Genomic DNA, 27,924 nt, shown 5'->3' on the forward strand with positions numbered 1-27,924 from the left:
AGATTTACCTTTTTGAAGAATTCCGTTTACTTGAAGTCTGATACGATGTGTTGGCTGTTAAACTGTGTAGCTCCAGCGAGTCCAACAAAAATCCACCAAATGCGCTTTTTCCTGCTAAGTGATTGTTTTCAAGGATAATAACTCAATCTAATTAAAAACAGCTGTGTTAATGCGGTTTTTAAGCTCTTTTACATAGTTCTTAGCAAGTCACACTTTATCAACGCAACTAACGTTTTCGCTGGGCTACCAAATCAACCCACCAACAAGCAAGGCTAAAACTGAAGGCAACCTTAAGCGAAGAGGCAAAAACGTGTTATTCCAGCGGCAAAAAAATGCAGCACGATTTTTATTAGGCGCCAAATGGTTACATTCGACCAGTGTGTCGCTAAAGAGCAGTATTTTTGCAAGATTTCTATACTGTCATGTTTGCATAAAAACATGGCTGGCTTATTGTTGTATGAACTGTTTTGATGAAACTTTTGAGGCATAAAACACGAAATAGACAAGATTGTACTTCGCCAAAATCGTTTTAAACTACGTTTCTCAATACATATGATTCCAATAAAAACAAATCGCGTCCTGTAGCAGAAACTTTCAGCACAGCCTACGCGTGTTAACTAACTACAGCCCAGTGCTCTTCAATCTTTTTCTGTCTACGCAAAATTAAAAACTGATGCTGCGAAAATTAAAAGCATGCACCCTTAAACAATTAACAGGCCTTTTACCCAGTTTTGCAAACATAAACCAAAAACATTCAACTAAAAAACACGAAGACGATAAGAGGCTGTTTATTTAAAAGACGAAATGTATTAAAACGGTTATACCATATCTAACTACTGCACCTTTATTTTTGGTGAACACCGCTGCACGTCGTGAGGCGGGGTGGCAGGCTCAAGACAACCTTTCAAGGAACAAACCTTTGGTACGCGCGGGAAATGATCCGAAGTCTGTCATTCAATGCTTAAAGTGACTTGGTAATTGCTGGTCATAAATGCACATTTTTGTAAGGCAAAATGTATTGAAAAATTCATCACAATTTGACAATTACGCAAATCTGTTTGAAAGCAATGAAAAATCACATTACGCGCAAAATCAACACAAATTTGGTCGCTTAATGTCAGACAGTGGTGGATGACGTCATAATGCCTGATGACGTTAAACAATTCCTTGAAACTGTAAGTATGCTGCGAAAACGAGTTACTAATAGAAGGCAATTTGTTCTTTCAGCAAACACACATTCAGTGGTGGGATTCAAATGTTTTGTCAGCCGGTTCTATCACAAAAGTCATTTTTTTCAGCCGGTTCTGTTACAAAAAGTCCATTAACCAGTAATGCTAACCGGTTCGCTGATCTCATAAAATTTCGCGAGACGGTTCTATAGATAGAACCGGTTCGAACCGGGTGAATCCCACCACTGCACACATTATATTGTAGTTCTGATAAACTCTGGTTTTCTCACAAATATCTAAACAAACAAAACAGTCGATGCAATAACAATTAGGGATGAAACAATATAGAATACAAATCGTGAGGGTGAAAATTATAGCCTGTCGTAGACGCTACGGATCGATCATTGGATTTGAGCAACTTCGTGGAGATAAGCTGCCATCAACTTGATGCCGTTGATGTAGTTGGACCTGATGGGATAAAAATATATCGTTTAGTTACTTAAATTTAAATCGTGTACGAAGAAAATATATTTGCATTTCTCTTTAAAATTACAGAATTTCTTTTTCAAAAATTTAGAATTACGCAGTTTACTTAAGAAATATAGTTACAGTTACAAATACAGAAGTATTTTAGCAACGCACGATACAAATTACAGAGACACGCATTTAGGTAATTTCTAATGAAGAATATAATCAGTAAATACCCACATATACGTTAAAAAGTGACATGATTTATTCTCAGATGTTTCAGCAAATTCCCATGCTTTCAACAGTGATAGAAAGAACTGCAGACTCGATTTTATACCCAGAGAATTTCTACCAAACTTTAAAACTTGAATCATCTCACCTGTCCAACTTCTCATTTTGAGAGTGAGCACCGTCATCACACGCGCCAACTGGGAGGAGCATCACATTTTTTCCTGTCGCTTCTTGAAATGTGAGAGTTACTGGGATGCTACCGCCCTCACGTGTCAGGTCGGGTTCAACTCCAAACACTAAAGAAAATCGAAAATTAAGAAACAAAAGTCACAGACTTGCAAGTTAGCTTGATTAAACCATTCGATAGTTTGTGTGTAGTGAATACAGTTTGTAGCAGGCATTTGTGCTGCTGTTAATATAATCTGCGTTTTTAAATTAAAATTTTTTTTGTGTACACACATTAGATTTGTTCCAACTTAGAAATGTGGTTTCCATTCCCAATTTTACCCGAAAATTTGTATTAATGGACACTGTTTTTCCAACAAAAGAAAAAATGTGGAATTAAGTATAATTGATGCGTTAATCTCAACTTATTTTTAGAATGCTTGCAACTATTGCGCATTGCAATTTTGAAAATGCTTACTAACTAGTTTGTGTTATGGCAATTTAAAAGCTGACAAGCCGGGATTTTGGTTCAACAGGGTTCAAAGGTCACTCTGGAACCGCGAATTGTTAAGTAAATGAAATCAAGGGACTGTCTCGCTTAAACCGGAGAGTATATAGTTGAAACATTGTGTCGCAGAAAAGCAAATTTTAGCTGCAATAATCACAAGCTATTTTTCTCACTTTGAAATCGTATGCAAAAAAATACAAAAATCTTTAGGTCGCTCTGTGGGCAATGACACTGTATCACTTGGCCATGTGGCATATTTTGAAACCAGGGGTCTACACCACAACAGTATACCGTATTATCATATTTAAGGTTTGCAATGCTTCGACTTACAAAGTGAAACCTCTCACCTCGTTTAATGGCTTTCCTCCCCGCCACATAATGAGGATGATCAAAATCCGACACCCACGGTTTTCCCCCGTGTCCCATGTCCACCTTGAGTTGGTTGGGACTTCCCCGAGCGGCGAACACCTTCTCGCAGTGTGCTTTCACCTGTGACGAATAATTATGACGTCATAGAAAGCAACATGAAAGTTTGCCGCGTTTACGAATATATCGTTTTTTGTTTTTTGACAAACCATACGAAACCTCTAAATCCCGATGACTAGCAGATGCCGTTAAAACGAATTCTTGTCCGCTTTTGTGACATAAGTGTTGTATACACAAGACATCGCCAAAAGTTGCCCTTTGCTCATATTGAATCTAAAGGTGTTAGACCGAAGTTTTTTTGGATCAATTTTCTTTTCATTTTATTTACTTGGGAGTTGACTTTGGTTCAACCCGGTTAAATCCACCAGGTTTTCCGCGATAGCGAAAAAAATACGTAACCTGGCGGAATTTTTTCCCAATTTTGTACTGTCCGAAGCATATATTGGCACAAAGTTTTCAGTGTTCTTATAGTGTAAATCGGCCTTCGGTACTCGCACGTTGGTATCGAAAACTGAGACAAAATATTTCGATACCGAGTACGAGTATCGATACCACTGAAATCGTTCGATACCATCGATACCGAGTACCGAGTACCGGGTACCCGTCCCATCACTACCCACAAAGACAATGCGGTTGCGCTAACCACCCAGCAAAAAGTCAACAAAATTTGGGGAATATTTAGTTTGGGGTCAAACCTTCTACGGAGGGTTTCGCACAACACCAATTTCACGGAAAACAAAAGATAATAATCATTTCACAAGCAAAAAATTTCCGAAACTTACATGCTTTTCTATGTCCCTTGGCTGCTGATCTGGAACTAGACGAATCGAAAACTTTCCGATCACTTTTCTGGGGATCACAGTTTTTGCTCCCGAACCGTCGAAGGCACCTGAATATTAAATCACATCCTTACAATATATTAGTTCATAAAGGGTGCCGTCGAAAACTGCGAGCCCGGTTAACCCCCTTAGCCCAATAAGCCAACCTAGCTTACACTAAGCCATTGCTAAGCCCGTGCAAAGTCTGCGCTAAGCCCGGGTAGTCAATAAGAGTTTGAATTAGTGTTATTATATTTACAACCCCTCACCACAACCCCAATAGCCATAACCGAGAGCATTTTTCATAAAAGTAGAAAATTATAATTAGCACGTGCGAGCTAAGCGGGTTAGGCATTGGCTATGCGGGCTTAGTGGGCTGACAGTTTAGACCAGGGGTTCTTAACCTGGGGTGCACGCACCCCCAAGGGGTGCGAGAACTGTTCCTAGGGGGTGCGGAGATGCAGAATCATTAAGGTTGGTTAGGTCTATTTTATTTAAACAATTACAGAAGGGGGAGCGAAAATTGGTTAGTGATTTGAAAGGGGGTGCGAAAATTGGTTAGTGATTTGAAAGGGGTGCAGCAAGGAAAAAAGGTTAAGAACCACTGGTTTAGACGGTACCGTTCATAATCTAATGTTGATCAACTGTTTACCCTAGCATACAAAGTTTGTCGCATTAACAAGTAAAACAATAGTCCAGTGGCGATTTTACTGTACAATGACAAGTTTTACTTATTTTGGTATTTGATCCATAGAACCAATGCTGTTGCGTTGAAAACTTATTCGGGTTGGTCGCTTAATATGCACAACGGCTTTTTTCCGTTAACAGTCTTGCCTTTCCCTGGTCAAAAAAGCTTTCAGCATTTAGGCATTAAGCGTTCCGGAAGGATATCTTTTTTAAAGTATAAATGAAAAACAAATTGCCGCTAATAGGACGAAAAACACCCTGATAGATAACTTGTTTCCTGTATTTGTGTCTAATCGCAATATGATAATGTTACCAATGTTTCGTTTATGTGCAGTAATGTATGTGCATAACGTTTTCAACAATTTACCATAACACTGGAGCACCAGAAATGGATTTTAAAAGTGACTAGATAAAAAATAAAACTGTCAGACAACTTGTGGGTGTAGTGAATATACTTGAAAACATTTTAACAATAGTTGTTGTCAGTTCAAAATCGAATTTACGAAACATAAGCTTTCAATAGGGTTTGCGTACAATCCAGTTAAAAAACTGGTTGTACCAATTCTGTATGGGAGCGGGAGAGACAACTACAGTGCTTGTCAAAACGTAAAAACCTGTATATAGTGAACATATGAACATTTTAACAAGCGCTATTGTCATCAACAATCACCATTTTGCATTGATGACAACAGAAGCGATTGTTAGAAATAGAATGCGTTCATTATGTTCAACAATGTGCAAGTTCTCCGACAGTTCTAGTTTTGCAAACACAGTTTTAATCTTAAAATTCTCACGGACCTTCAATTCCATGCAGCGAGAGAGAAGAGTATCTCCATCTGTGCATGAGAATGTCTTTCTTGGATGGGTGCAGCAATCCCTTTACACCGACGTCCTTCTTGTACTCTTCAAGGTCAAAGTCGATGGGGTCATAAGACTTCAGTTCCTCTGGTGTGACCTTCAAACATGGGAACAAGGATAAAAACAAACCAAAGTACGAAACCCAATACTTTTGTTTTTCCACATTAAGCATAGCTAGTATGTAGCTATGAAATACAATACATTGTATTCCAAATCTTTTAACAATAGCTGTTGTTATTATCCGTATAAATATCCATTACCTGAAGAAAAAACAAGGAGCTGACTTGGTATATGGCTCTAAGTCGGGGGTGTCCAACCCGTGGCCCGCAGGAAGGTTCTGAGTGGCCCGCGTGGTATTTTTTTAAATGACTCATATTGGCAACTTAATTTATGGCGAACTTTCATTCCGAAAAATTGACATTTATTGTTTGCTTATTTCTTTGTTAATAGAGCAGTAATACACAACTGTTCAAGTTGCTTTTATTGCGTCACAATGCGCATTGTTACGCATCACAAATTATACATTGTTACGTCACAATCTGACTCGTGATGCTTTAAGAGTCAGTTAGTGTTTCTTGGTTCATTGAGATACTTCTGGTATCAGGGGCTCGCGCGAAACGCATTTAGCAGTAAAACCTCTTCCGCACTCTGCAGTGATATAGATTATGCCAAACAGGAAACAAAAAGCAAGTAACGCTAACAGAACTTTCCAAGAAAGTTTGACATGTGACTTTGAATCCCCTGTAAGATCAGTAATTTCTGACAGCCATATGGCAAAATCGCTTCGCATTGCTACATCGTCCATCTCGCCGAATATTGCCAAACTTGTTAGAGAAAAACAGTGCCAAACTTCACATTGAAATGTCGACGTGTGGGAAAAACTTTGCTGACTTAACTATATCTTGGTGTGTTTATTGTTCTTATAACTGTAAAAGAGGATAAAACACATTTCTAAGACTAGAATTTCGGTGTGAGGATTTTAATTAGACGTTATAAGATAGCTATTTCTAAGATTCCGAATTAGCAGTAACACTCAAGTGGCCCGCGCAATCATTCGTAAACCGCATGTGGCCCTTTGGCCAAAAAGGTTGGACACCCCTGCTCTACGTGCTATTAGGTTTTCCCAGTACAACAATAATCAAACAAAAAAGTGTATTATATATCAACCTCTTGTTTCGTGGGAACAAAGTTAATTACAATTTGAACTCTTTTACAAGATTGTTTTGCAACATGACACAATGTGGTTTTGTATTTCACAGGTGCAAACAAGCTTTTATCAATGTGGAAAAACAAAAATATCAGGTTTCACACACGGACATTTGGAGGTTGATTTAAGTATGCTTTACTCTGCACTCTAGCAGCAAATTAAGAATTGTGGTCAGTATTTATTGAAATGTAAATTATTGCAAAGGCTACTATGTCCACTGTGTTAATGTGACATTTGTGCATACTAGTTTTAACTAATATTTTTGTTGAGAACTATACCAATGTACACAGTAGCTGTAGAAATAATTCGCATGGCCAACTAAAACAACCAATACTGTTCACAACATCAAAAGATGAACAATGTAAAAAAATTTGGTGACAAAAAGTTTTTTATTAGCAATTTTTTTATTTTCAAGTTAAGGATGTGACCATTTTTTAGTCATTACTTGGTTTCCCGGTGGCAATAAAGCTATCAAACGCAAGTTAAACATTGTAAATCTAATTACTGCTCCAGGTAGTACCAGCGTACTGTGCAGTCATTATAAACCTGTTAAACATTGCTCAATTAATCAAACTACAAACAATCCAAAACCAAATATTTGTTTTTGGACACTTGATTTAGGCTGTGTGTGAGAAGTGTAAAAATGGTAGCCACATATGTGCAATGCAACAATAATGTAGCTGCATCACAAAAAATTTTTGGCTTTTAAAAACATTGCAGTGTTCAGCTGTTTCTAGTTCTGTTAAAATTTTAGTGTGATTATGTAAGTATGTTTTCTTTGACTAAGAACAACTAAATCAACTCTGGCACTACCAACAGCCTTTCAAGCCAGCATTTTTCTTTCTTTTTATGTGTCTTATATTTCAACAAGCGCTTTAATGCAAGGTTTCCAACATCTAAGCTAAAAACATCACATCACAAGAAAAAGTGTATTTCCCTAAAAATAAAGCTTTCCAATAAATTATATTTTTTGCCAAGTATTCACAGCAGAGTAATAAACCTAAGAATTTGTGTGTTTGTAAAGCAAATCTGTTTATGCCTGGTATTTTTTAATGAATATTTTATCCCAACAATATTTATAAACCTCAATTCTGAGGTGTGTATTACCTTGGCAACAGTATCACATACTCCCGGAATAAGGATTTTTCCTTTCTGGTCGACAAGAGACGACATAATTGCGATCAAGTCCCCCATTGCCTCGTGAACACTTCCTCCATAAACCTGTCAAGAAACACACTTAAACAACACTAAAAAACAAGACTTAAATACTTTTGAAAAGATAGACAAAACTTGCATTTAGCCACTTTTGTTATAGACCCAAAATAAACCATAGAAGCAAAAACCAGGGGCTGTAGATATTGGCAGATTACCTAGATCAGTGGTTCTCAAACTGTGTGTCGCGACGCCCTGGTGCGTCGTTTCAATTTTCCAAGGGCGTCGCAGAATATCCGTTTCGTGGCTTTTTGTTGTTGTATCAATAAACACAACTTTAATAATAAGTTTCCTCATTAACTTTTATTTGCTGGTGCGTCGCAAGTCCAGAAAACTTTTCCAGAGGCGTCGCAACAAAAAAAGTTTGAGAACCACTGACCTAGACGTTACAACCTTAGTCTAAAGTGAGGTAAATGAAAATTTATTTGCAGACAATACACACGGTTTTTAGCTGTATAGTCTCATTGGTAATTTTTAGCAGTATTGACCATTTAACAAATACTGCATTCCAGTTTGTTGAGAGCGACAGGCTGAAAAACATGACTCACAACATTTTGTAGTTGCCTGACCCTGACATTAATCATACTGGAAACGAAAATTATCTTTCAATAAATAAATGCAAATTCCATTCTTAAAACCCAAAAATGTTAAACTAGAGAAGCATTTTTGTTCTTCTGTTGTTTTCTTCAGTACAGCCTAAATTTTAGTGTAATTGAACACAACCCACCCCGGAGTGGAGATCTTTGGTGGAGCCAGTGACTTCCACAAAAAAGTAACAGATTCCCCGAAGCCCATATGTTATGCAAGGTTTCTTCTTTCCTAACCAGTAGTTGTCGGAAATGCACACAAAGTCCACACCAGAGAAAAATGTGTCTTTCCTGAACAAAACATATATATGAGGCTTTTGAGCATGTTAAACAAGCTGCTGCAACAAGAAAAATCTCACATACTTTGGTCATATATAAAGAGATTTGCGTTGTCGATACAACAAGGCTTTTAAAACATGTCAAAAACTATGATCCAAACTACTTTTTACTTTTTAATTATGACTAACCCAAACAATCATAGTACGCCAGGCCTATCAAAGGCGTGATACCAAATTAGCCAGCCTTCCAAGCATTTCCATATGGCCAATTGAATCATGGTTGTTTAGGTGATTATTTTTGGTGCTATTGTATAACTTTTGTTTTTTCTCCATCAACTCAATCCGAACACAATTTAAAATATGAAGCACCAACAAAATATTTCCTACTTTGCCATGATGAGTTCATCGAGACCTTCAGATCCGGATTCCTCCATTCCTTCAAAACAAAATTTCAGGTTCACGGGAATTTCCATGCCGAGTTTCTGGTAAGCTTCAATGCAGTTCAACCAGCAGAGAACTGGGCCCTTGTCGTCAGTTGACCCACGTCCAAACATCTTGCCTTCGATCTGGAAAAGTGGAAAACCAAAATATTCACACCAAGGACTAATCAGTGAACAGTTTGACAGCATACACGGTGTCTTATTTGCATAATGACTTTAAAATTTATTTGCATACCGACCTTTCAGTATTATCAATAAATCTTTAATCAAAACCAGTTGGAAGCAGACAGTGCATTTATTCTAATGAAGACAACGAAATTTCCAACACACAGAATAAATAAAAAAAATTGAACCAAGGCAAAAACAAACAAAAAACATTTTTGTTCATTGCTGGATCCTGAAAAAAAAAACAATTTTAAAGTTCCACATCAGAAACATGTGAGTTACCTCTGTGAGAACAAATGGCTCAGTGTCCCAACCATCCGATAGTTTTGCAGGTTGCACATCAAGATGTCCATAAACACAAAGCGTCTTCTTTTTCGGGTCATTTCCGAGGGTGCCAAGAATAATTGGGGGTAATGGGATTGTTTCACCATCCAACACCTGAGTGCCTGCAAGTGGAAAATTCAATTAAACCTAAAACAAGTAATATAAGACTACATTTCAGAAACATCATGGCAAACATTGTCATGTGCTTGTTGTAGCAATTGGTTTTGTTAATATGCAATCATTTTAAATACTAATTAAAAAACTTAAACTCAAGAGCAATATGAATGTCTTAATTTATAAGCATTAGCTTTTTAAAGGTTAATATGGAAAAATCAGATTAGAAAACACTAAGAAAAGGTAACTGAGATAATATTTTAAAATATTTTTGCAGACCGTCATTCCAACCGGAATCAGCATTTCCATGACCACAAATTTATATTTTTTGCATTAGGTATATTTCGGTTCATGAGACTGCGTAACATGTTCTGTTCATAAAAAAACATGTAGCACCGCTGCCACAACTAACCAATATCAACCAGATCAGCTGTACATCCAAGTTTTTTCATCTCGGCTGCAGTGTGTTCCATTTGTCGAACACATTCTCCCCGTTTGTCAGCCCATGCAGAGACGCTCTGGATCGCAACAACCTCCGAAAGTCGTTGAACGTAATCCTCCTGATGTTCATCGATATATTTGTTCACTTTGTCAAGGTGTGCCATGCTTAGACTACGATCTTGCAACAGGAAAACGACTCTTTTAAACCTAAATCTGCCAGGATAAAGTTTACTGGATTTGACACATTATCATAATGGTTTGCTCCCTGGTATGTTGTCAGCAGTGGGATTCAAATTTTTTGTCAGCCGGTTCTATCACAAAATTCACATTTTTCAGCCGGTTGTGTCACAAAAAGTTCATTGACAGTAACCAGTAATGTTAACCGGTTCGCTGATCTCATAAAATTTCGTAAGACCCTTCGATAGATCCGGTGCGCACCGGCTGAATCTCACCACTGTATCCCGTATATTGTCTACTGTTTCCAGGTTACTTTTTGACTTTATTCTATTTTGCACAATGTTTTTACTCAAATGTACGAAGTTTCACGTTAAAACTTTAATATTGCATTCAATAAAAAAATTGCAAAAACAATCCTTTTTGAAAGGTGTCGATGTGCTCTAAATATTACGTTTTTAATAAGACTGGAAAAGCTGCAAAATGAGGGAACTTTAGCGGCCTAAAATTCATCATCTTTTCATGCAACATGCACCAGTTCGAATAAATACAACACCAACTGCATAATCACCTGCAGTTTGTTGTTGGTTTCCGTTTTAGAACACCAAAAGTTTTTATAAACGCGCCACGTTGCAACAATTTTAACATTAAAGCAAATTAGATTTTTGCAACAAAGGTCCGATCGGTTCAACAACCGTCGTCTTCTTCGGCAATTCCAAATTTCTGCAATCAATTTCTTCCGATCTTGTGACTCTTGAAAACGCTGCGCCTTTTACCTTTTAGGGACTCCCCCTAATTGTTTTTAACGTGTCCGCAATATTTGAATGATTTCTATGTTTCTTTTCCAACTAACATGCGTTAAAGCTGCACAGAAGTATATTTTTGATCAACACATTTACATTATAAAGCCGGACTATTTCAAGTTGAGCCCAAAATTTAATATCTTTTAACAAAAAACGGATTTAAAGACATCATCATTTGCTAAGTTTATGTGTCGCTTGGAGTCTTGAAAAAATAGTTCTAAGTTGAATGTTTGCCCAAGTAAAAGATAAAATGTACCCCAAGAAATTCAAACAAACCCCGTTGTACAACATCAAACGTTTCATGTAATCATTGCAATAAACTTTTTATACACAATCACACATTAAATGTGGCTATTGGAAGAGTTGCTATTGTTCGTGAACTAAATTACTTTTGATTTTTGTTTGTTTTCAAATTTTGATCTAAAAGGGAGCGCCTACAATAAAAAAGGTTGAGAAAAACTGCCGTACAACAATTTCGATAATCAAACCAACTTAGAATTTCGTCTGGGCAAAATCACATTTTATTTTTACCTGTTTTCTCAAACATCGATACTGTTTCATCTGCGCATCCGGGTGTTTTTTCCAAATCCAAAAACTGCAAAATTCACATCTGTTATTTTGTTAAACTGGGGTTGTTCGATTAATTTGCTTCAAAATGCTTAGTTTTTTTAGGCCCCCTCGACTGGTCCCACCAACCTTCCCTCCGCAGTCGAGTTTACCAACACTGCGCCACCCTAACTTTCTTGTAAGCATTAGTCACATAACGCTTTGTAATACGAAGTAGCTTCAACGCGTTTCGTCATCATCCGCCAATTGTGCCCTGTACTTTTTTGCGCCCCATAACGTCTCAACGTTGCGCAGCTATTTCCGACTTGATTGTTTTCAGTGCAATTGTGTCGCTATGTTTTCTTTCACCAAGCGAAATAAACTCAACTCAAAAAAGTAATTGACAGGAAAAATTTTTAACGTTGTTTACCAGTACTTGGAGCTGAAGAAACAATACTAAAAAAAGATGTATTTATTATTAGGGTATGTTGAAACAAACTTATAGTGCTTAGGAATTCTGGACTACAAACTTCTTACCAAACCCTTTTTATATTAACAAATTTTTAAGCAACTTAAAGTCAAGTTTGAAACTCCTAAAATACATAAATGACTATTACCAAAGAAAACTGGACTTTTAGTTCTTTCCATTCTTCATTGGACATTTTAACTTGTTTTATTCCAATGATTTGTATGTCTTCAAACAAATCAACTTTTTCTCTGTATTCTTCTTCATACTTTCCAAGATATTGGTTAACCTTTAATAAAACTTCTCCTGATCTGCAGCCCTCCATAATTCGATGTTTCACTTCATCATTTTCAGCCACAATTTCAATAACAACGCTACCAATTCGCCAAGCCTGGATTATGCCTCCCAGGTTCTCAAAGGGTTGAAGTATGGCTCTCATGTATTGCTCGTTGTTGACAACTTTATATACAACGTAGCTACCAACACCAATTGCTGCTGTTGAAGCAAAAATTGCTGCTGGACCTTCAAGTGAAATGTGCAAAACGTGCAAATCCACTTCAAATATATTTCCAGCAAGCTGTACTAAGTTGGCATCCGCCATCGTGATCACAAACAGTCTTTGTAAGCGAGTGAGTTTATTTTGCACAAAATCAAGTCATTGTTTCGTCTTTGCGATTTATTTTGGTTACAAAGTTCTTTGTGAAAGGGGCTTTGTTGTGGCTCGCGTACGCCACGGTATAATAAGGTTTGCGCTGTCTTTTAATCGGCAGAGAGCGTTACTCCATCAATAGAGCACAGCAGGGGCGATCGCTTAAATTCCTAGAACGGTTCTTTCCTTGCGTTTGAAATTCCATGCACTAAGAGCAAAATTAACCCACTCTGTTCTCAAGACAATATGGACAGATGGTGGCGCTCGAGGGTTCAGCAGAAATATAAGCACAAGGGCGGTTTCTACATATATGTACTACTTTAGTTACGGCAACAGACGAGTAATTATTATCAGTGAAGGTGACTCATATCGAACTATTATATAGGACCAGGCTCACAGTAACATTTAAAGCAATCAGTTTTCACAATTATTTTCCTGAGGGACTCGAAGGTTTACGTTTTAACTTTTAACTGTGGGCTTTTTTGATGCATGGTGCTGCCTTCATTCATATCTAACAAGTTATCAGCAGGAATTAAAGGCTATTTGGTGATATTTTGCCTCCTGACAGCCGACAATACTCTATTAAAGGGACTGAATTCTGTGAAACTTTCTGTTTTGTAACTTATTAAGAAACAAAACTGCGCCTTTGTCTCTGTGTTAGTAATGCTATTTTGTCAAAATGTTTTGGTAGGTAGTATGTAACAACATGTGATAAACTCCTGTTTGTTGTCGCCTAAGAAACTTGTTTAAACCTTCCAGAATTTAGCTCACGCAGATATGGTAACCTTAGTCTAGAGTACCTTCTTCATTACGAATTTACCCCGTAAAGCTTGTTTGTTCGAAGCTGAGCCCGAAATTTGACATCCTTATACCAAAACTGAAGGCACAATTTTCGACGGCATTAATTTAAAGTTTGCGAGAAATGTTTTGTTATGCTTGTGTGTTGCTCAGAGCAATGTATTTTTTAGTTTAAGCCCTGATCAATTTAGGGTTAAATGTGAAAATAAGTAGCTTTGCCAAAATTCTGTTCTAATTAAATCTACTATTCAAGTCCGTGTCTTGTGTACCTGAAGATAAGTAAATCTTAAATTAAAGTTAATACCTTGAGAAACACAAAACACGTTGTACAATATCAAACGTTTCATGTAATTATTGCAATAAACTTTCTGTACACAATCAAACATTTAAAGAAGGCTCGTAAAAGCATCTGAAACACAAACAGTAATAAGCAATAAAACATCGGCTGAGAAATTGTTCTGAGGAAAAAAACATCAAAAAAATGGCATATATTTACAACCGGTTGTCTGAATATTAAGATTAAACATACAAAACAAATATTTATGGCGTAACGCGCAGAGTTAAAACAAAGAAGAAAAAATGTGTATTAGTAAAAAGCGAGTCGCAAAAAAAACGTTGGCGGTATAATAAATTTTCACGCTAAGATACCTATCGAACTTTTGCACGATAAATAAAAAACACAAGAAAAATGAGTTGACGGTTTCTAATAGGCGGTTAGGAGGTGATTTATCATATTAGGTTCACGTATTCAATGTAAATAGTGTTGTTCGATGTAAAAAAGCATGAAAAATCCAATATTTGATAGCACCAATGTCCCCAATATCGTTTTGAGTTTCCCCATATTCGAAGCCCAGATTTTAACATTGCTTTCTAACACAAAAAGTGTCATGAAGCAATTTAATCCCAGATCGACCACTTCACAACACAAACATCATACAAAGAAAAACATCCGGGTCAGTACAGTCGTGGAACATCGGTTAAGAACGGCCACGAGGTGTCGCTTGCCGCGGCGGACAGAGATAGCGTACTTCGAAGTCATGGCAACGGCCGCTGACCTGATCGCGGTTGTCGCAGAGCAAACCGTGATAGACACTGAATCGCTTCAGGACGTCTCCGGTTTGTGAAAATGGAATTTCTGTTCCGGCTACGCGGGCTTCGATCTTCAGCGGAACACTGAGCAAAATAAAATTGTATAATAAATCTATACTTGAACGCTTCAGGGCTAATCCCAGTAATGAATTTATGTTCATCTTAACATTAAAGCTAGGGTCCTTAAATGTCAGCAATACTATGTTCGTCGTTTGAAGCAATGGTTCTCAACCTTCCGTGGACCGTGTCCCCTTTCAAGTAACCATTTAGGACCTGTGGCCCCCTTAAAATGTCGATAGCAATCTCGCGTTGGAATGCGGTATTAATTTTGGCCTTAAACAGTAATAGAGTAAATGAGCGTGATAAACCTCACTATAAACAAATAGTATGTGAAATAGTCGATTAAATTCGGGAATAAAGTTAAAGTGAAAATTACTTTTAGTGGATGTTGCTTGTGAATATACACGGGCATGGACCATGGTTGAGAACCACTGGTTTAAATACACTCTTATCACATGAGGAACCCTTTAAATTTTGGCCACGTGTAAGAAAGCAAAGAGACACAACAGCGCCATATCTAAGCCGGAAATAGCTGCGCAATGTTGGAAAAGAATGGATTATTGAACATAATTTCTTGAACTCTCGTTTCAACACGTTTCAGACCAAATCTTTAAAGTGCACTTAACTGTCAGTGTATAAGTTTTGCATAAAAGTTTTGCACCGTTATACTGAAAGCCAACAAAAGTTGCCAAAATGTGCAGAAGAAGATGTACCTATTAATTTAGGGAAAGAATGTACAATGTATGTTGCCCAATTTTGTGTTTACTGGGCCAGATTTGTATTCGCACCTGCAAGTGATAAGTCCCCTTGATTTCGCGTTTCCCACTGATTCCACGTCATGATTTCCACGAGAGGGCGTGCTGAGGTTGATCCAGGGACTCCACACATAATGTTGGTTCGTCTCTTCAGCTTTGTCCAATATCTGGTAGATCCTCTGTTCCACAGCTTTCATGTATTCTGAGAAGTTGGTAAATGGTAAAATGATAGTGTGATAAAGTAGTAAGCACTAGGGATGGGCCGAAACTGCAAATGTTCTGTTTGGTCGAGCACCGAGCATCTCACTTTAATGCTCGGTGCTCGGCCGAGCATGCTCGGTGCATTATGACGTGACAAAAAATCCCCTTTCTACGTTTTAGATCTACAAGGCCTCTTACGTCACCGGCGGTGTTTTATTAAGCTGTACATGTCCATAAAGTACGCGTTTTTCCACCATCAGAGTACATTTAAAAATCATTCGTTTTTGTTCATAGACACCCTTTGGAACACTAGTTACATATGTTAGCAGGGCAAATTTAACGCTCGTTACATATGTTAGCTGAACATGCAAATTTAACGCTCGGGTCAATTTGTGCAAATGCTCGGCCGAGCACCGAGGATTAAAAACAGCGACGCTCGGTACCGAGTACTCGGGTACTGGCTCGGCTCGGCCCATCCCTAGTAAGCACCGTATGGTCTTGTTTCAGTTCGATTAAATGAATATCGTGGACCAGTTCATTGTTAATTAGGGATAAAAAAGCATCCACAACTAGCATATTGGCTTGAAATATTTTCTTTCTGTACAGAATTTCGAGGAAGGATATTATTTTCCGTTTATCACCAAATACAATTAACGTTCTGTGGAGTGTGAACCACCAAAAAGTCATTGTGGACCACTAGTTGAGAACGACTGGTCTGAGGTTTGGTGGCAAACACCCATGGACTACATATTTGGTCTGGCTTTGATAATCGTATAATTTTAAATGGGTTTTTACCTTTAGGACAATAAAACCGGACTCTGTAATCATGACATCTCCCGCTTTCCTGGTGAGCTCCGCGGCAAATCAAGCCTCCTTTTGCGGTGAAAACTTCAAAAACATCACCGGTCTCCAAGGCTGAAACCTACAAACATTAAATAATAAAAACTTATAAAACATGTAGGTCCTTATTTAAATGCAAACTCAATTCAAAAATTTGCGATTGTGGTCCTTGTTATCCGTATTCTTGTTTAAAATATCGTTTCCAATCACTTTAAACTTTTGAAAAAAACACAGCAATAAACATATTGACAATTCGTATATACCCTGTCCTTAGTCTGTGCTTGCATGTAAAGTGGTGAAGGACAAACATGGGGTCGATGCTCCAGAAGATAATCACTCAATGACTCTACGTCATCGCGGGAAGCACCTGAAGGGGAATCCCGGTCCAGCCACTCGGTCCAATAATAACCCAAATCTAAAATATACAAGAGCATTGATTGCACTTGTTGTCGAGCAGTGACTTAGAAACCGAAAGCCCCAAATAGATAAAAGCTTGTAATGGTTTTCTCAAACGGAAACATGACAAAATAGGCTTTTAAAAAAAAGATAATTAGGAGATAGTGTTGATTAGAACAGTTAGTTAATACCCTTGAGAAGACTCTGTATTTGCGATACGTTACAGCAAAAGCGAAAGCATGTACACATATAATATGTATTAATAAATCTATCGAAATTTATCACTGGAACAACAATATTTTGCGCATAACAAAATGTAGCAACCAATCACTTACAGCAAAGCAAAATACAGTAAAGTCGGTTAATCCGGAAGGCTTGGACCAAAAAGTTTGTCCGGATTAGGCGAAGTTTCGGATTAATCAGTTTTAACCTAGGTAACCGACTGTATTTTGCCTTAACGCTAACGTAACTTCCTTTTATTGTTAGTTTTGGGTCCTACCGATGGTAAGAGTTTACAAATAGCGCTGACCATAAGCTACCAGCAAAACAAGTATAATTTACCCAACTACCGCCGTTAAAAGCAATGATTGATGTCCGAATATTATCATATTTACATAAATGATCCGGTCAAACCAAAGTGCTAAGTTAGTCGAGTCGACAATGTTCGCGTACGAGAGCATACATGACATTTTTCTGATGTAATGATTATTTTTATTTACATAACTTGAACTTATATGACGGGTTACTGTGAATTGTTTGTTTTTCATGTAACCATGACTGGGTCAGTGTGAAGATTGTGCAAGGCTGCAAGCATTATGTAGCAGAGCCAGGGCCTTAACAGCAAGAAAAAAGGTGGGGGAAATAGTCTCCAACCCTCGCATAAAAATTACCGTGTCTCATAAAACTTCAATGTGTTAATTATTTGTGTATTTAATGAATTTTAAACGTTGTTTAACTGCAACACAACTTTTTACCCAATATACAACCTTTCAGGCTTTTACTAACCATAACTTAAGGTCAATTGCTTAAATTTATGATTAGGACGGAGGTAAAAAGCCATAGAAATAGTATCCACTTACTTAATTTGACGTCAGGAAAAGCGGATGAGCGTAGTGAACCTTTCGGGCAAAGGTATCGGACTTTTTTCAAGTTCGGTGTGGATTCAGAGACCTTGGTCATCTACGGAATAAAAAAAAACAATCTTAGTTATTGGTCATATGTAGCCGATGACTTTTTTATTTCTTTATTTTTACAGTCATTGTTTCAAACAAATTATTACGAAGGAACTAAGTAGCCATTAAAATGGACCGTCCAGGAAATGTTGATTCAAGTGTTTGAGGTGCTATAAACGCATTTCTATATTATGTCTCTGTAGCGAATTGCCGAGGGGACATGTCCTGGCCCTACAAGGTTTGGAAGCGGCCAGTTGTTATGATGCGCCTGTTATATCTGCGCTGCTTGTATTTTATCGTTTTTACACTTTTACTATTTTAATACAAGTTTGAATTGGGCACTGACAGGCCGTCATTACAGCAGAACGGGTTAAGAACTACTGGTTTTCATAGACGTAACACGTCCACAGCAGATAATCCTGCACAACAACAGGAACCGTTGTGAGCCTCACCTCTGCATCGAGTGGATTTTCACAAACACTGTCTGGATCATATTTCCTCTGTCTCAACAACGAGTTGTCCATTGTAAGCGAACCAGTCAGAATCCACCTCGTCCAATCACTGTCTGCCACGTAATAAACATTTTTATGACGTCAAAGATTTTTTTACCAAAGAGTTTATTGTAGCGTTTTTCTTGCAAGCCCTAACACCTTTAAATTCTTTAACCAATGTTTCCTAGTATGCTTTCTATTTCATAAAAAGTCCAGTGATTTAGCATTGAACTCCTTACATTGAACTAAATCCAATCCACGCATTTTAAACACCAACGTCGCCATTTACGGCAATATTTTTGGAAAAAACAACGTCACAATTAGTTGACAATCTACTGATGAACAAACGTATTTATGACGTCACACTTTTGATTTTGAAATGACGTCAAGCAACGTGACCCGTTATTTTCAAAATGATACCGTGTCACAATCAGTTGACAATCAAGGAAAGAACAAACACAATAATGACGTAACAGTTTTAATTGTCAAATGGAATAACGTCACAAACATAACTGTCCATTTTCTACATTCGTTTATTGATTTAAGTGACATTTTGTACCTTGCTTTCCATCGTATTGTTTCCAGTGAGTAAGATCGATACCCGGCAAACTGTCACATGACACACGCTCATTCAACCCGAACGAACGAAGCATGACGTAAGGAGCTACTGACGTCATCCCCTCTAAATTGTCGCAGAAGAGTTTGCTTTGACGAACCTTGCGAAGTTCCTGGAGTTGCTCTGTAAACAAGATCCGAAGGTTAAGGGTTTGAATCTCAACGAAGGTGGAAAACTTAAAGAAATCGTTTGTACAAAATATTTCTTTGCACTGATGTCCAGGCAGTGGTGGGATTCAGCCGGTTCGCACCGGTTCTATAGAACCATCTCACGAAATTTTATGACATCAGCGAACCGGTTAACATTACTGGTTACTGTCGATGAACTTTTTGTGACAGAACCGGCAGAAAAATATGACTTTTGTGATAGAACCTGCTGACAAAAAATTTGAACCCCACCACTGTGCCCAGGTCGAACAAACAACCCATTCACGCGCACGTTTCATGCAGTCAACGATTAAAACATTACGCTAAAAAGTCTACAACCGACTTTGCAAAGTTTGGTCAAAAATTAATACTGACCTAAAGTAAACTGTCCGGGATTTTCGTGCCAGAATCGATCTCCCTTTCGAAGTTCTCTGAATTGGTAAGCGAGAAGACACGCGAACACCGGTCCTACCGCCGCATCATCCACTGCATGCTCCGCTAATCCACCAACGTACAGGTCGACGTCATCAACGTGACTGAAAAGCAAGATTTGTTAGATTAGCAAAGCTCTCACTTTTTCGACTATTTGTTGTGAAGGCAAATTTGTCAAAATAAGTCAAATAAATTTCGAGCTGTAAAATTTGCTGGTTGGGCATAATATATAGTTCATCTGTACTTGGGTGCCTTAAAGTTGCCTAGTTGTCCAAAAAATACTCGTTTTTTGCGAAAGTACAACACTTTTATCTTGTGTTTGGATTACATGATAATTTACGGATTTGCAAATAAACACTAGCACCTCGTACGAATTCTTAATTTATACCCAAAACAATGTAAACAATAACCATTCAGATTAAAGTTAAAAAAAAAATTCTTTGGCATTTATTGTATTTTATTCTACCAAATGGCTTAAAAACAAAACGTATTTTAGCAATTTGCGGCCGCAACTTAAAAACATTGAAAATTGCTACACGAGACCAACTACTAAAAACTGAAAAGGTTTTTAACAACGCGCAGCAAAAGCCTACGACACCCGGTATTCCCAGGCGGTCACCCATCCAAGTACTGACCGGGCCCGACGTTGCTTAACTTCCCAGATCGGACGAGATGGGGTGTTCTCAACGTGGTATGGTCGTAGGCGATTGCTCGCGTGAAAAAGGCGTTAATATTGTTACGTAACAATAGCTTTCTGTTCAGATTTCTAGATTTGTACCCTATTTTATCGTATTAAACTTTTTCTTTTTATGCATTTGTTTCTACCCCTGTACGAACTCAAGACTGCAGGATAATGCACTAGTAATACGGTTTTAGTCACCTTTAAAAACTATTTGATGCCGAAATTATTCACAAACAAAAACTGACACTCTCAAAAACGTCCGTTCAGTTAAGTTAATTTGACTTGGTGAAAGAAAACATGGAGACAAAATTCCATTAAAACAATCACAAAGCCGGAAATATTTGCAAAACGTTAAACCTTAAAACTTTGAGGAGTGCAAAAGGTGGAAGGGGCAATTAAATGCTGTGTAACATAACATCATTGAGACAAAGTACTGTAGAGCAGCGGTTCCCAAACTGGGGTCCGCGGTCCTTTAGGGGTCCGTGAGGCAATTTTAGGGGGACCGCGAAGCGGTTGAAGTAATTCTATAATCTTATTTGGCGTCAGTTTGTGCCACTAAATAAGTTTAAATCAAAGTAGAATTGAGAATCGACTGTCTCCATTACTAAACAATTGCCTTTATTGAATGACAACTATCAAAAAATACAATTGTTCGCGCACAATCGTAATGTTTTTGTCCTGTTTGTGATGTCACATGCTGTCTTTGGATGATTGTTATGCGCAATTTTGCATAACTAGCTAAAATCCTGCAATTAACTTTCGTTTTTATGAAATACACATTTAGGCTAAGGACCGCGAGCCCTCGAAATTATGGCAAAGGGACCGTTTTGCAAAAAATATGAAAAAGTTTGGGAACCACTGCTGTAGAGGTTATCAAGAAAATGCGAAGACTTGGGGATTTCATAATGGATTAGCCATTTAGTCGACACGTTTGCGTTCGCCGTTTCGGCTTCCTTTTATCGCTGGCTTTTCTCGTAGTGAATCATCTAAGTTGGGAGACGGCCATAATGTTACTATAAATCACAATACGCCAGGTCCATCGATAACGAATCAGCCGGTCCCCAAGCATTCCCATGAGGTAAGGCGTAGAAAGATCTATAGTCTGCGGTGGGATTCGAACCCACGACAGGAGACAAATCAGCTACTGACCTGTAGACAGATTTGAGTTTTGTGATGGTGACAGAGCTGATAGTATCGGAAAATTCATCCCATTCCACAGCTCTTGGAAGTCCACAGAATTCCCGGTAATCGTTGTAAGGAGGAAGACCGTGCTCCCTTCCTCTCTGGATGTTGATCGAAAACAAATCCTGGCCAGGTTTTGTCGATGATTCGAACATTCGACTGGGAATAAGTAAAAAAATGTTTTTCGAACAAGTTTTTTTTAAGGTTCCGAAGAAAAAGGATTCGAATGCGGCATCAAGTTAAAAAGCTTGGATTCGGATTTTAATTCCGCATTCGAATCGTGGTTCAAAGATTCGGTTCCGGATCCGGATCTGACTGTCTGCTGTTAGGATTCGAATTGACCTACTTACTTTCTGAGATCGGTGACAAACGAGAGATCAGCGGTGAAAGCCGGATCTATTGACATTCCCCGCAAGATGGCAGCAGAGGTTCCGTTCACCACAGCTTCCTGTTGAAACATTCCCTTGAACATGGGGATTTTTGGCGCCTCTGGTGTCGTATAATCCGGTCCAGGTCGATCAAAGAATTTTCCGACCATGCTGTGACCGTATCTGTGTCAAAATGTTGAATTGAGTTAGTTTTTTTTTGTTGCTGAAAAAATAAGTTTGGTTTAAATCGGTGTAAATGTTAGCTTGGAGTTTGAAATAAGATTTTTTTTGGAATCGACACCAAAATTCTTATAACAGCACTTGAATTTTGGGTGCCAGGTGTTTAAAGTCCAATATGTGTTCTAAATTAATTACATTTTATCTTTTAACCAATGTCAACCTTCAGGTCAGAGTCTTAACTTTAGATAAATGTATCAGTGAGCCAAAAAAGTATTACTACATTTCGTTGTAATAAAAAGTTTTATTACACTATTTGCTTGTTTGAAATGCACATTTACGGGCATCAAGCTTTAAATTTATCAAAAGTTTGTATTTTGCTGTTGTACCTAAATGCTGCGGTGGTAAACTCATTGGCGATGGTCGCATCAACTGAAGCGTCGTATCCGTAATAAAATCCGTGTTTCACCAAATCCAGGTCGAACTTCTTCATCATTTTCCGTCCAACAAGCGGTGGAAGATACTCGCTTTAAACGAAATACAAAAGTTCAGTAACGGTAAAAAAACGAAATTTAACTAAAAAGGTTCAATAAATTATAAATAAGCAGACTTGCGATAAAAAACCGCCTAAAATAAAGTTTTTAGGTTTCTTAGTTTGCATTTCCCTTACGAGCATTCGTGCAAAAACAGAACCAACGAAAAGATAAACCGGTGTTTCCTAAAACATTTTTCCACATTCTTATCTGGACAAGAATTAAGTTTTCACTTAATTGTCACAAAAATCGTCCGAAATTATTTTACGGCAAGTATATAGGGTTGAAAATGCTGAACAGGCGTTTTCGTCCATCAGGTTGCATATTTAACAAAAATGTCGTTCAACTGGTGCAGTGGTTCCCAAACTATGCGCCGCGGCACACTTGTGTGTCGCGAGATGTCATTAGGTGTGCCGCAAAAAATATTGAAATTAAAATCAATCAAGTAGAGTAGTAGTACCAGGTGCTTAGACCACTAGGCCAACATGCTCCACGTCTCTGAGATGCTATTTAACTATGAGAGTGACCTGTATAGCGGCTTTATGACCTCATAGTTAGTGCCTTTGTCAGCTAAAAAAATTATTCAAATGTTCGAAGTGCGCCAAATAATTTTTGTTTTTTCTAAAATGCGCCTAAAAGAAAAACGTTTGGGAACCACTGAATTGGTGTAATGTTATGAATGCTGCATAAAGACACCAGTTATCAATATTGGGTTTCATGTTAAACATTTTTTGGAAACATTTCAATATTTTTTAGAAACATTATTTTTGGGGAACATCAAATATTTTTCGGAAACACTTTTAAACCTACTTGTAAGTGACAATTTGGTGGTAAGCCGAAATGATTCTTCTGGTCTCGTAAAAAACGGTGTCGGAATCCCACATCGAGTTTAGACTCTTCAATCTTCGAGCAATCCTGTTGTGTTCGCGAACATATGTGAGATGCATCGACGACAACCCGATGTTTTCGTTCGCTCTTACGTCACCTGTGATGACGACACAATGACGTAATGATTATAGGGACTAGATGAAATAATGTTTCAAAAACCTAGTGAGGTCAAGAATACTATATTACGGAATTAAAATGTACAAAAACTGTCAGAGATCATGGTTATAGTAGGTAGGCTACAAATATAAAACAAATTATTGCTGAAAAGCACCTTTTATTAGCCACACGCGCCGATAAACTAAGTGGCCAGCACAAACACATTAGTTAAAATACTTTCACCAATTGCTGTTGTTATCAGTAGTGCAAAAAAATGACAATATTTCTATGAACTACGAGTTCGAATTTTATCGTTTGTGGTGCGCTGACGAAGAACCACAACCAACGTACCTGAAACGAAGCATTTTGATCCTGGCGGGTTGAGATCTTTAGGACATGAAAACCTTTTCGCGAGGTGACTGTCAAAATCGTCGGTAGTAGGGAGATTCCCTCGCTTCTTAAGAAAGGGACAACCCCCGATCGGCTTGGGTCGAACCACCAAAAGTTCTCCGCTGTCTAAAAAAGTAACAAAAGGTATTAAAAACCCGTATTTTCGAAGATTGTTCGTCTGATTAACGCACTTAAATTTTTATACCTATAATTCAGCTAAGATAACCATACATTTATACTGGGATCAGCCCTGAAGCGTCCATGCAGACCATCGATCTAATTTAAAGTGCTTTTCAAATTCAAGCTCAACAATAAATTATGTTCGATCACTTTTTGAAAAAAACGGTTTAGGATGTTTCACAAAAATCGTAGTTGAAATGAAATAAAAGGATGGAAAACCTTCAAAAGGGTCTTTTACCCTCACTTAAGTTTTGTAAGATTCAGCCTTCAACAGTTTTTAGTTTAAATTAATTGTGAAGTTCTAACTGCACTGCAAACACGACTTTATATTAGTACCCAAACAGAATCAGAATTCGGTGCTTAATACTTTTTAAAAGTATACACAAAGTTTAAAATAAACAAACAATTTTTTCACTAACCCGAATTCGGGTCTCTCAGACCCTTCAACAAAGTTTCATCCAACCCATATATGGTTGTGCCATCGATGTATGAGCTCATAGTGGAAACTTGTTCAGCGGGGTAATTGTCGCACCCCTGAGCCGTTATTGACCCCTCCAGGGGTATACACGTAGGCAGGGGCCCGTAATGGGGGTCATTGGGTCCAATGGGTACGTTTATGCAGGATGATGACGCGTTGTAACACATACAGTTAACTGGGACGCCGTTCTCCTCTGAAATAAGAAAGAGAACAAACTTACAGTAAAAACTATTCGAGTACAAATGATTGTCTCTTACACTTTTAAAACAGTAATTGGAATCTATTATGCACTATTTTTTTCCCGTAATGTAATTGACACAGCTGTAAGTCAGACCGGACATTTTGAGTCGGTTAGGGCAAGAGTCGACAACCTTTTTTGCACTGCGGACCGGTTTGAAACTAAAATTTTATATCACGGCAGAGTTGCAAGCGGGCCCGAAATCTGAGCCCGAACCCGGCCCGAACCCGAAAGTATAAGCCCGAAGCCCGCCCCGAACCCGAAACGTTTTTGCAAAGCCCGTTCAACTTTGATTAAATGTAAACCTTGAGCAAGTTTTATGCGGCCCGGTAACAAACCCCTCACGTACCGGCACCGGGCCGCGGACCAGTGGTTGCCGACCACTGGATTAGGGAATAAGTTGGTTTAAACGGGTTTAACTTGGGTCTTTCTTCACAGTCGATTACAATTGTCTTCTAATTTCACCTTGATGAATTATATTTCGTGGTTTATTTCAAGTTTAACAAACTTTTGGTTAGACCAGGTTTCGGGCCGCTTACAACAATCTTAACATGCGATGAATTTATAAGTGCAATAAAGTTCACGATCTGTGATCAGGGTACCCGGAAAAACGCCGGAAAATACGTGGCAACTAACTGCTTTTAGCTGCAGACAGTGCCCACTGTTTTGACCTATAAGGTCTCATCAGTGCAGCTGATGACAAGACATAGGTCGTAGTGGCTAGCATAATCAGATTGGAGCACTCCATTTTGTTGGGAGTAACAGACTTAAAAGCCATGTCTCATCGATTCTGTTCAATGCCACAACTGGGCATCAACCACAGAGGAAACTGGCTCACAATGGCCTGGTGCTTTTACATTAAACTGCTTTTGAATTACAGCATGCAGAACACTCAGTCACGATCGACAAAATTCCGTGTACATGTTTACGCACCTTTCTTGGGTCGAGCGTGCACAATATCGTGCGCTAGAAATTGCCCGAACAAAGGATGCAACGCACTTATGCTGCTCGATAAACTTGATACGTCATCGTTGTTGAGCGTGTTCGAAATCGTTCGCGCAGCTGGGAGTTCCCCTCCGTTATGCGAAAGCCGAAACGCCTGAAAGACATGAGTTGGTTGTGAACTAGTATGTTTTTGTTTTGAGACAAAAAGAAAACAATTGATGGAGTTGATTTTTTACGGTTGGTTTGTAAAGAAATGTGTTTATAATTTTTAGTCAAAAATACCACAGTAGTGACAAGTGAAAAAAAAGCAGGTAATGTTTAAAAAATGTTTTGTAGATAATGGCAACAACAATAAGTAACCTTTCAAATAATCCCATTCTTGATGTAAATAGCTTAACTAAACAAAGTACGAAGAACTTTTTAAAGGAAGAACTTTCAGGTAAAGTTTAAAAAAAGTTTTGTGGGCAATAGCACCAACCAAAAACAGCCTTCTTGAAAAATATTGCAAATTATACTCCATAGAAAACCACATAACTAAACATAGAGCTATACCTTCTTCCCATCACTATACACAGGTGGGATGAGACGTTTGAAGGGCGTCCCACCAGCCCCTGCGAATGCGTTGGCTTTGTTGTTGCAAGTTCCATCTGCTGTGGGGTATCTGAAATTCCGTTTGTATTCAATTAGAGCAATTTAAATAGGTTTTAAATTAAGGTACATCAGCACTTCAAAATTAAACCATAAGGCTCGTCTGCCTAAATTTATTTCAGACAAAAATAAGAAAAAATCAATTTGGGTAACAATTTAATTGGTCGTTCTTTTGGAGAAATTATTAATGCGACTTTTTTGGTTTGATAAGATTTTTGATTTAATTTTTATACATATGTCATGCAACCTACTTTAATCCGTGGCAGTTAGGTTGGGCCATTTTAGAGATTGCGCATTCTCTGGTGGTCCGGATCGGAGTCTGCATGGGATTTTCTAAAAATAAACAAAAACGCTAAGTTACTTTTTTTAGTCATAGTTTTAGTCATAAATAGCAAGCAAACAATACTTTAAAAACGCAAAATTTTACAAGAATGTGAATTCGATTTAAGTTTACAAAGGCTAAATAGGTCTACAACATTATGGGCACAGATGGCGGTTATGTCATCTTGGCGCCAATCCGACTTAATGTTATAAACATGTCACATCACGTATTCATTACGCAACAGAATTCGATCCCTGGTGTTTTGTGCATGTTGTTGTTTTGGTTTTTGTGAATGTTGTTTTCAAAGTTTTACGTCTCAGCTTGGTTTTAATTTTCAGTCCTTGTGGTTTTAATTAATTTAATAAAAAAACGAATTTGGTAGACCGGCAAATAGGAAACAAATTGGCAGACCTATTACAACAGTCATTGCATTTTTGTGAAATAATTATAACAAGCATCATGACGCTAAAAATTTATATATTTAAAAAATTCAATTAATTTGCTTCGATAAACATGACTTGCATATTTTGTAAGCTTTTAATTTGAGATGTTTAGTTTTGTTTTTGACACCCCGTGGTACAAATAAGAAAAACGACATTTTTGCCAAAACTATTAATTCCTACAAGTCAACACAAAAAAATCGAAGAATCTCATTACTCACCAATTTTTCTCACAGTGTTCATGGATGACGTCACGGCCATCATCAGTGACGTCACAATCAAAGCAAAATTCCGTATCATGGTCGATTCAGTTACTCAGCAATTTTTCAAAAATAAAACTATTCTGTAAACTTCAGCTAAGAACTGCAACACCAGAAAGCTTGTGCTGTAGTAACTTTTGTAAGATTAACAATATGTATACACTACATTCAAACACTTCTGCATTTTTTTAAACACCAGAAATTACAACAATTTCGTTACTTGACAAAAAAATATTACTGCCAGTAATTTGCATGTAGTAAACACATATTTTATCAGGATCGTTTTACCTACTGTTATTTTCACCGTATTGTTATAAAATTTAACCAGTACATTTTCAATCTGATTCAATTCAACCTGATCAGCC

General features: G+C 37.8%; 2 protein-coding genes and 1 non-coding gene across 3 annotated transcripts; all 3 read right to left on the minus strand.

Moving 5' to 3' along the window:
* Positions 1-998: 998 nt before the first annotated feature.
* LOC145233122 (cytosolic non-specific dipeptidase-like) lies at positions 999-11,003 on the minus strand. Its single transcript, XM_080097785.1, has 11 exons — positions 10,844-11,003; positions 10,070-10,311; positions 9,502-9,665; positions 9,002-9,180; positions 8,477-8,627; positions 7,645-7,758; positions 5,271-5,427; positions 3,750-3,856; positions 2,889-3,030; positions 2,017-2,164; positions 999-1,637 (listed from the first exon to the last, which is right to left on the minus strand). The coding sequence occupies exons 1-11, from the start codon at positions 10,918-10,920 to the stop codon at positions 1,571-1,573; spliced, it is 1,548 nt and encodes a 515-aa protein (XP_079953911.1). The 5' UTR covers positions 10,921-11,003; the 3' UTR covers positions 999-1,570.
* Positions 11,004-13,858: 2,855 nt separating this feature from the next.
* LOC145229638 (myeloperoxidase-like) lies at positions 13,859-27,692 on the minus strand. The gene is made up of 18 exons (XM_080094977.1): positions 27,521-27,692; positions 26,789-26,870; positions 26,442-26,550; positions 25,878-26,043; positions 24,648-24,899; positions 24,010-24,174; positions 23,485-23,659; positions 22,531-22,668; positions 21,947-22,147; positions 21,564-21,755; positions 19,676-19,836; positions 19,098-19,277; positions 18,500-18,612; positions 17,955-18,054; positions 16,743-16,894; positions 16,435-16,561; positions 15,472-15,640; positions 13,859-14,707 (listed from the first exon to the last, which is right to left on the minus strand). Exons 1-18 carry the CDS (start codon positions 27,597-27,599, stop codon positions 14,512-14,514), a joined length of 2,757 nt encoding a protein of 918 aa, XP_079951103.1. The 5' UTR covers positions 27,600-27,692; the 3' UTR covers positions 13,859-14,511.
* Positions 20,319-20,437, minus strand: LOC145210026 (5S ribosomal RNA). The gene has a single exon (XR_013855517.1). It is a non-coding gene; the product is annotated as a 5S ribosomal RNA (ribosomal RNA).
* Positions 27,693-27,924: the final 232 nt, after the last annotated feature.

This window comes from Phallusia mammillata, chromosome 1, assembly GCF_965637545.1.
Source record: "Phallusia mammillata chromosome 1, kaPhaMamm4.hap1.1, whole genome shotgun sequence".
In the NCBI taxonomy this organism is placed as follows: Eukaryota; Metazoa; Chordata; class Ascidiacea; order Phlebobranchia; family Ascidiidae; genus Phallusia; species Phallusia mammillata.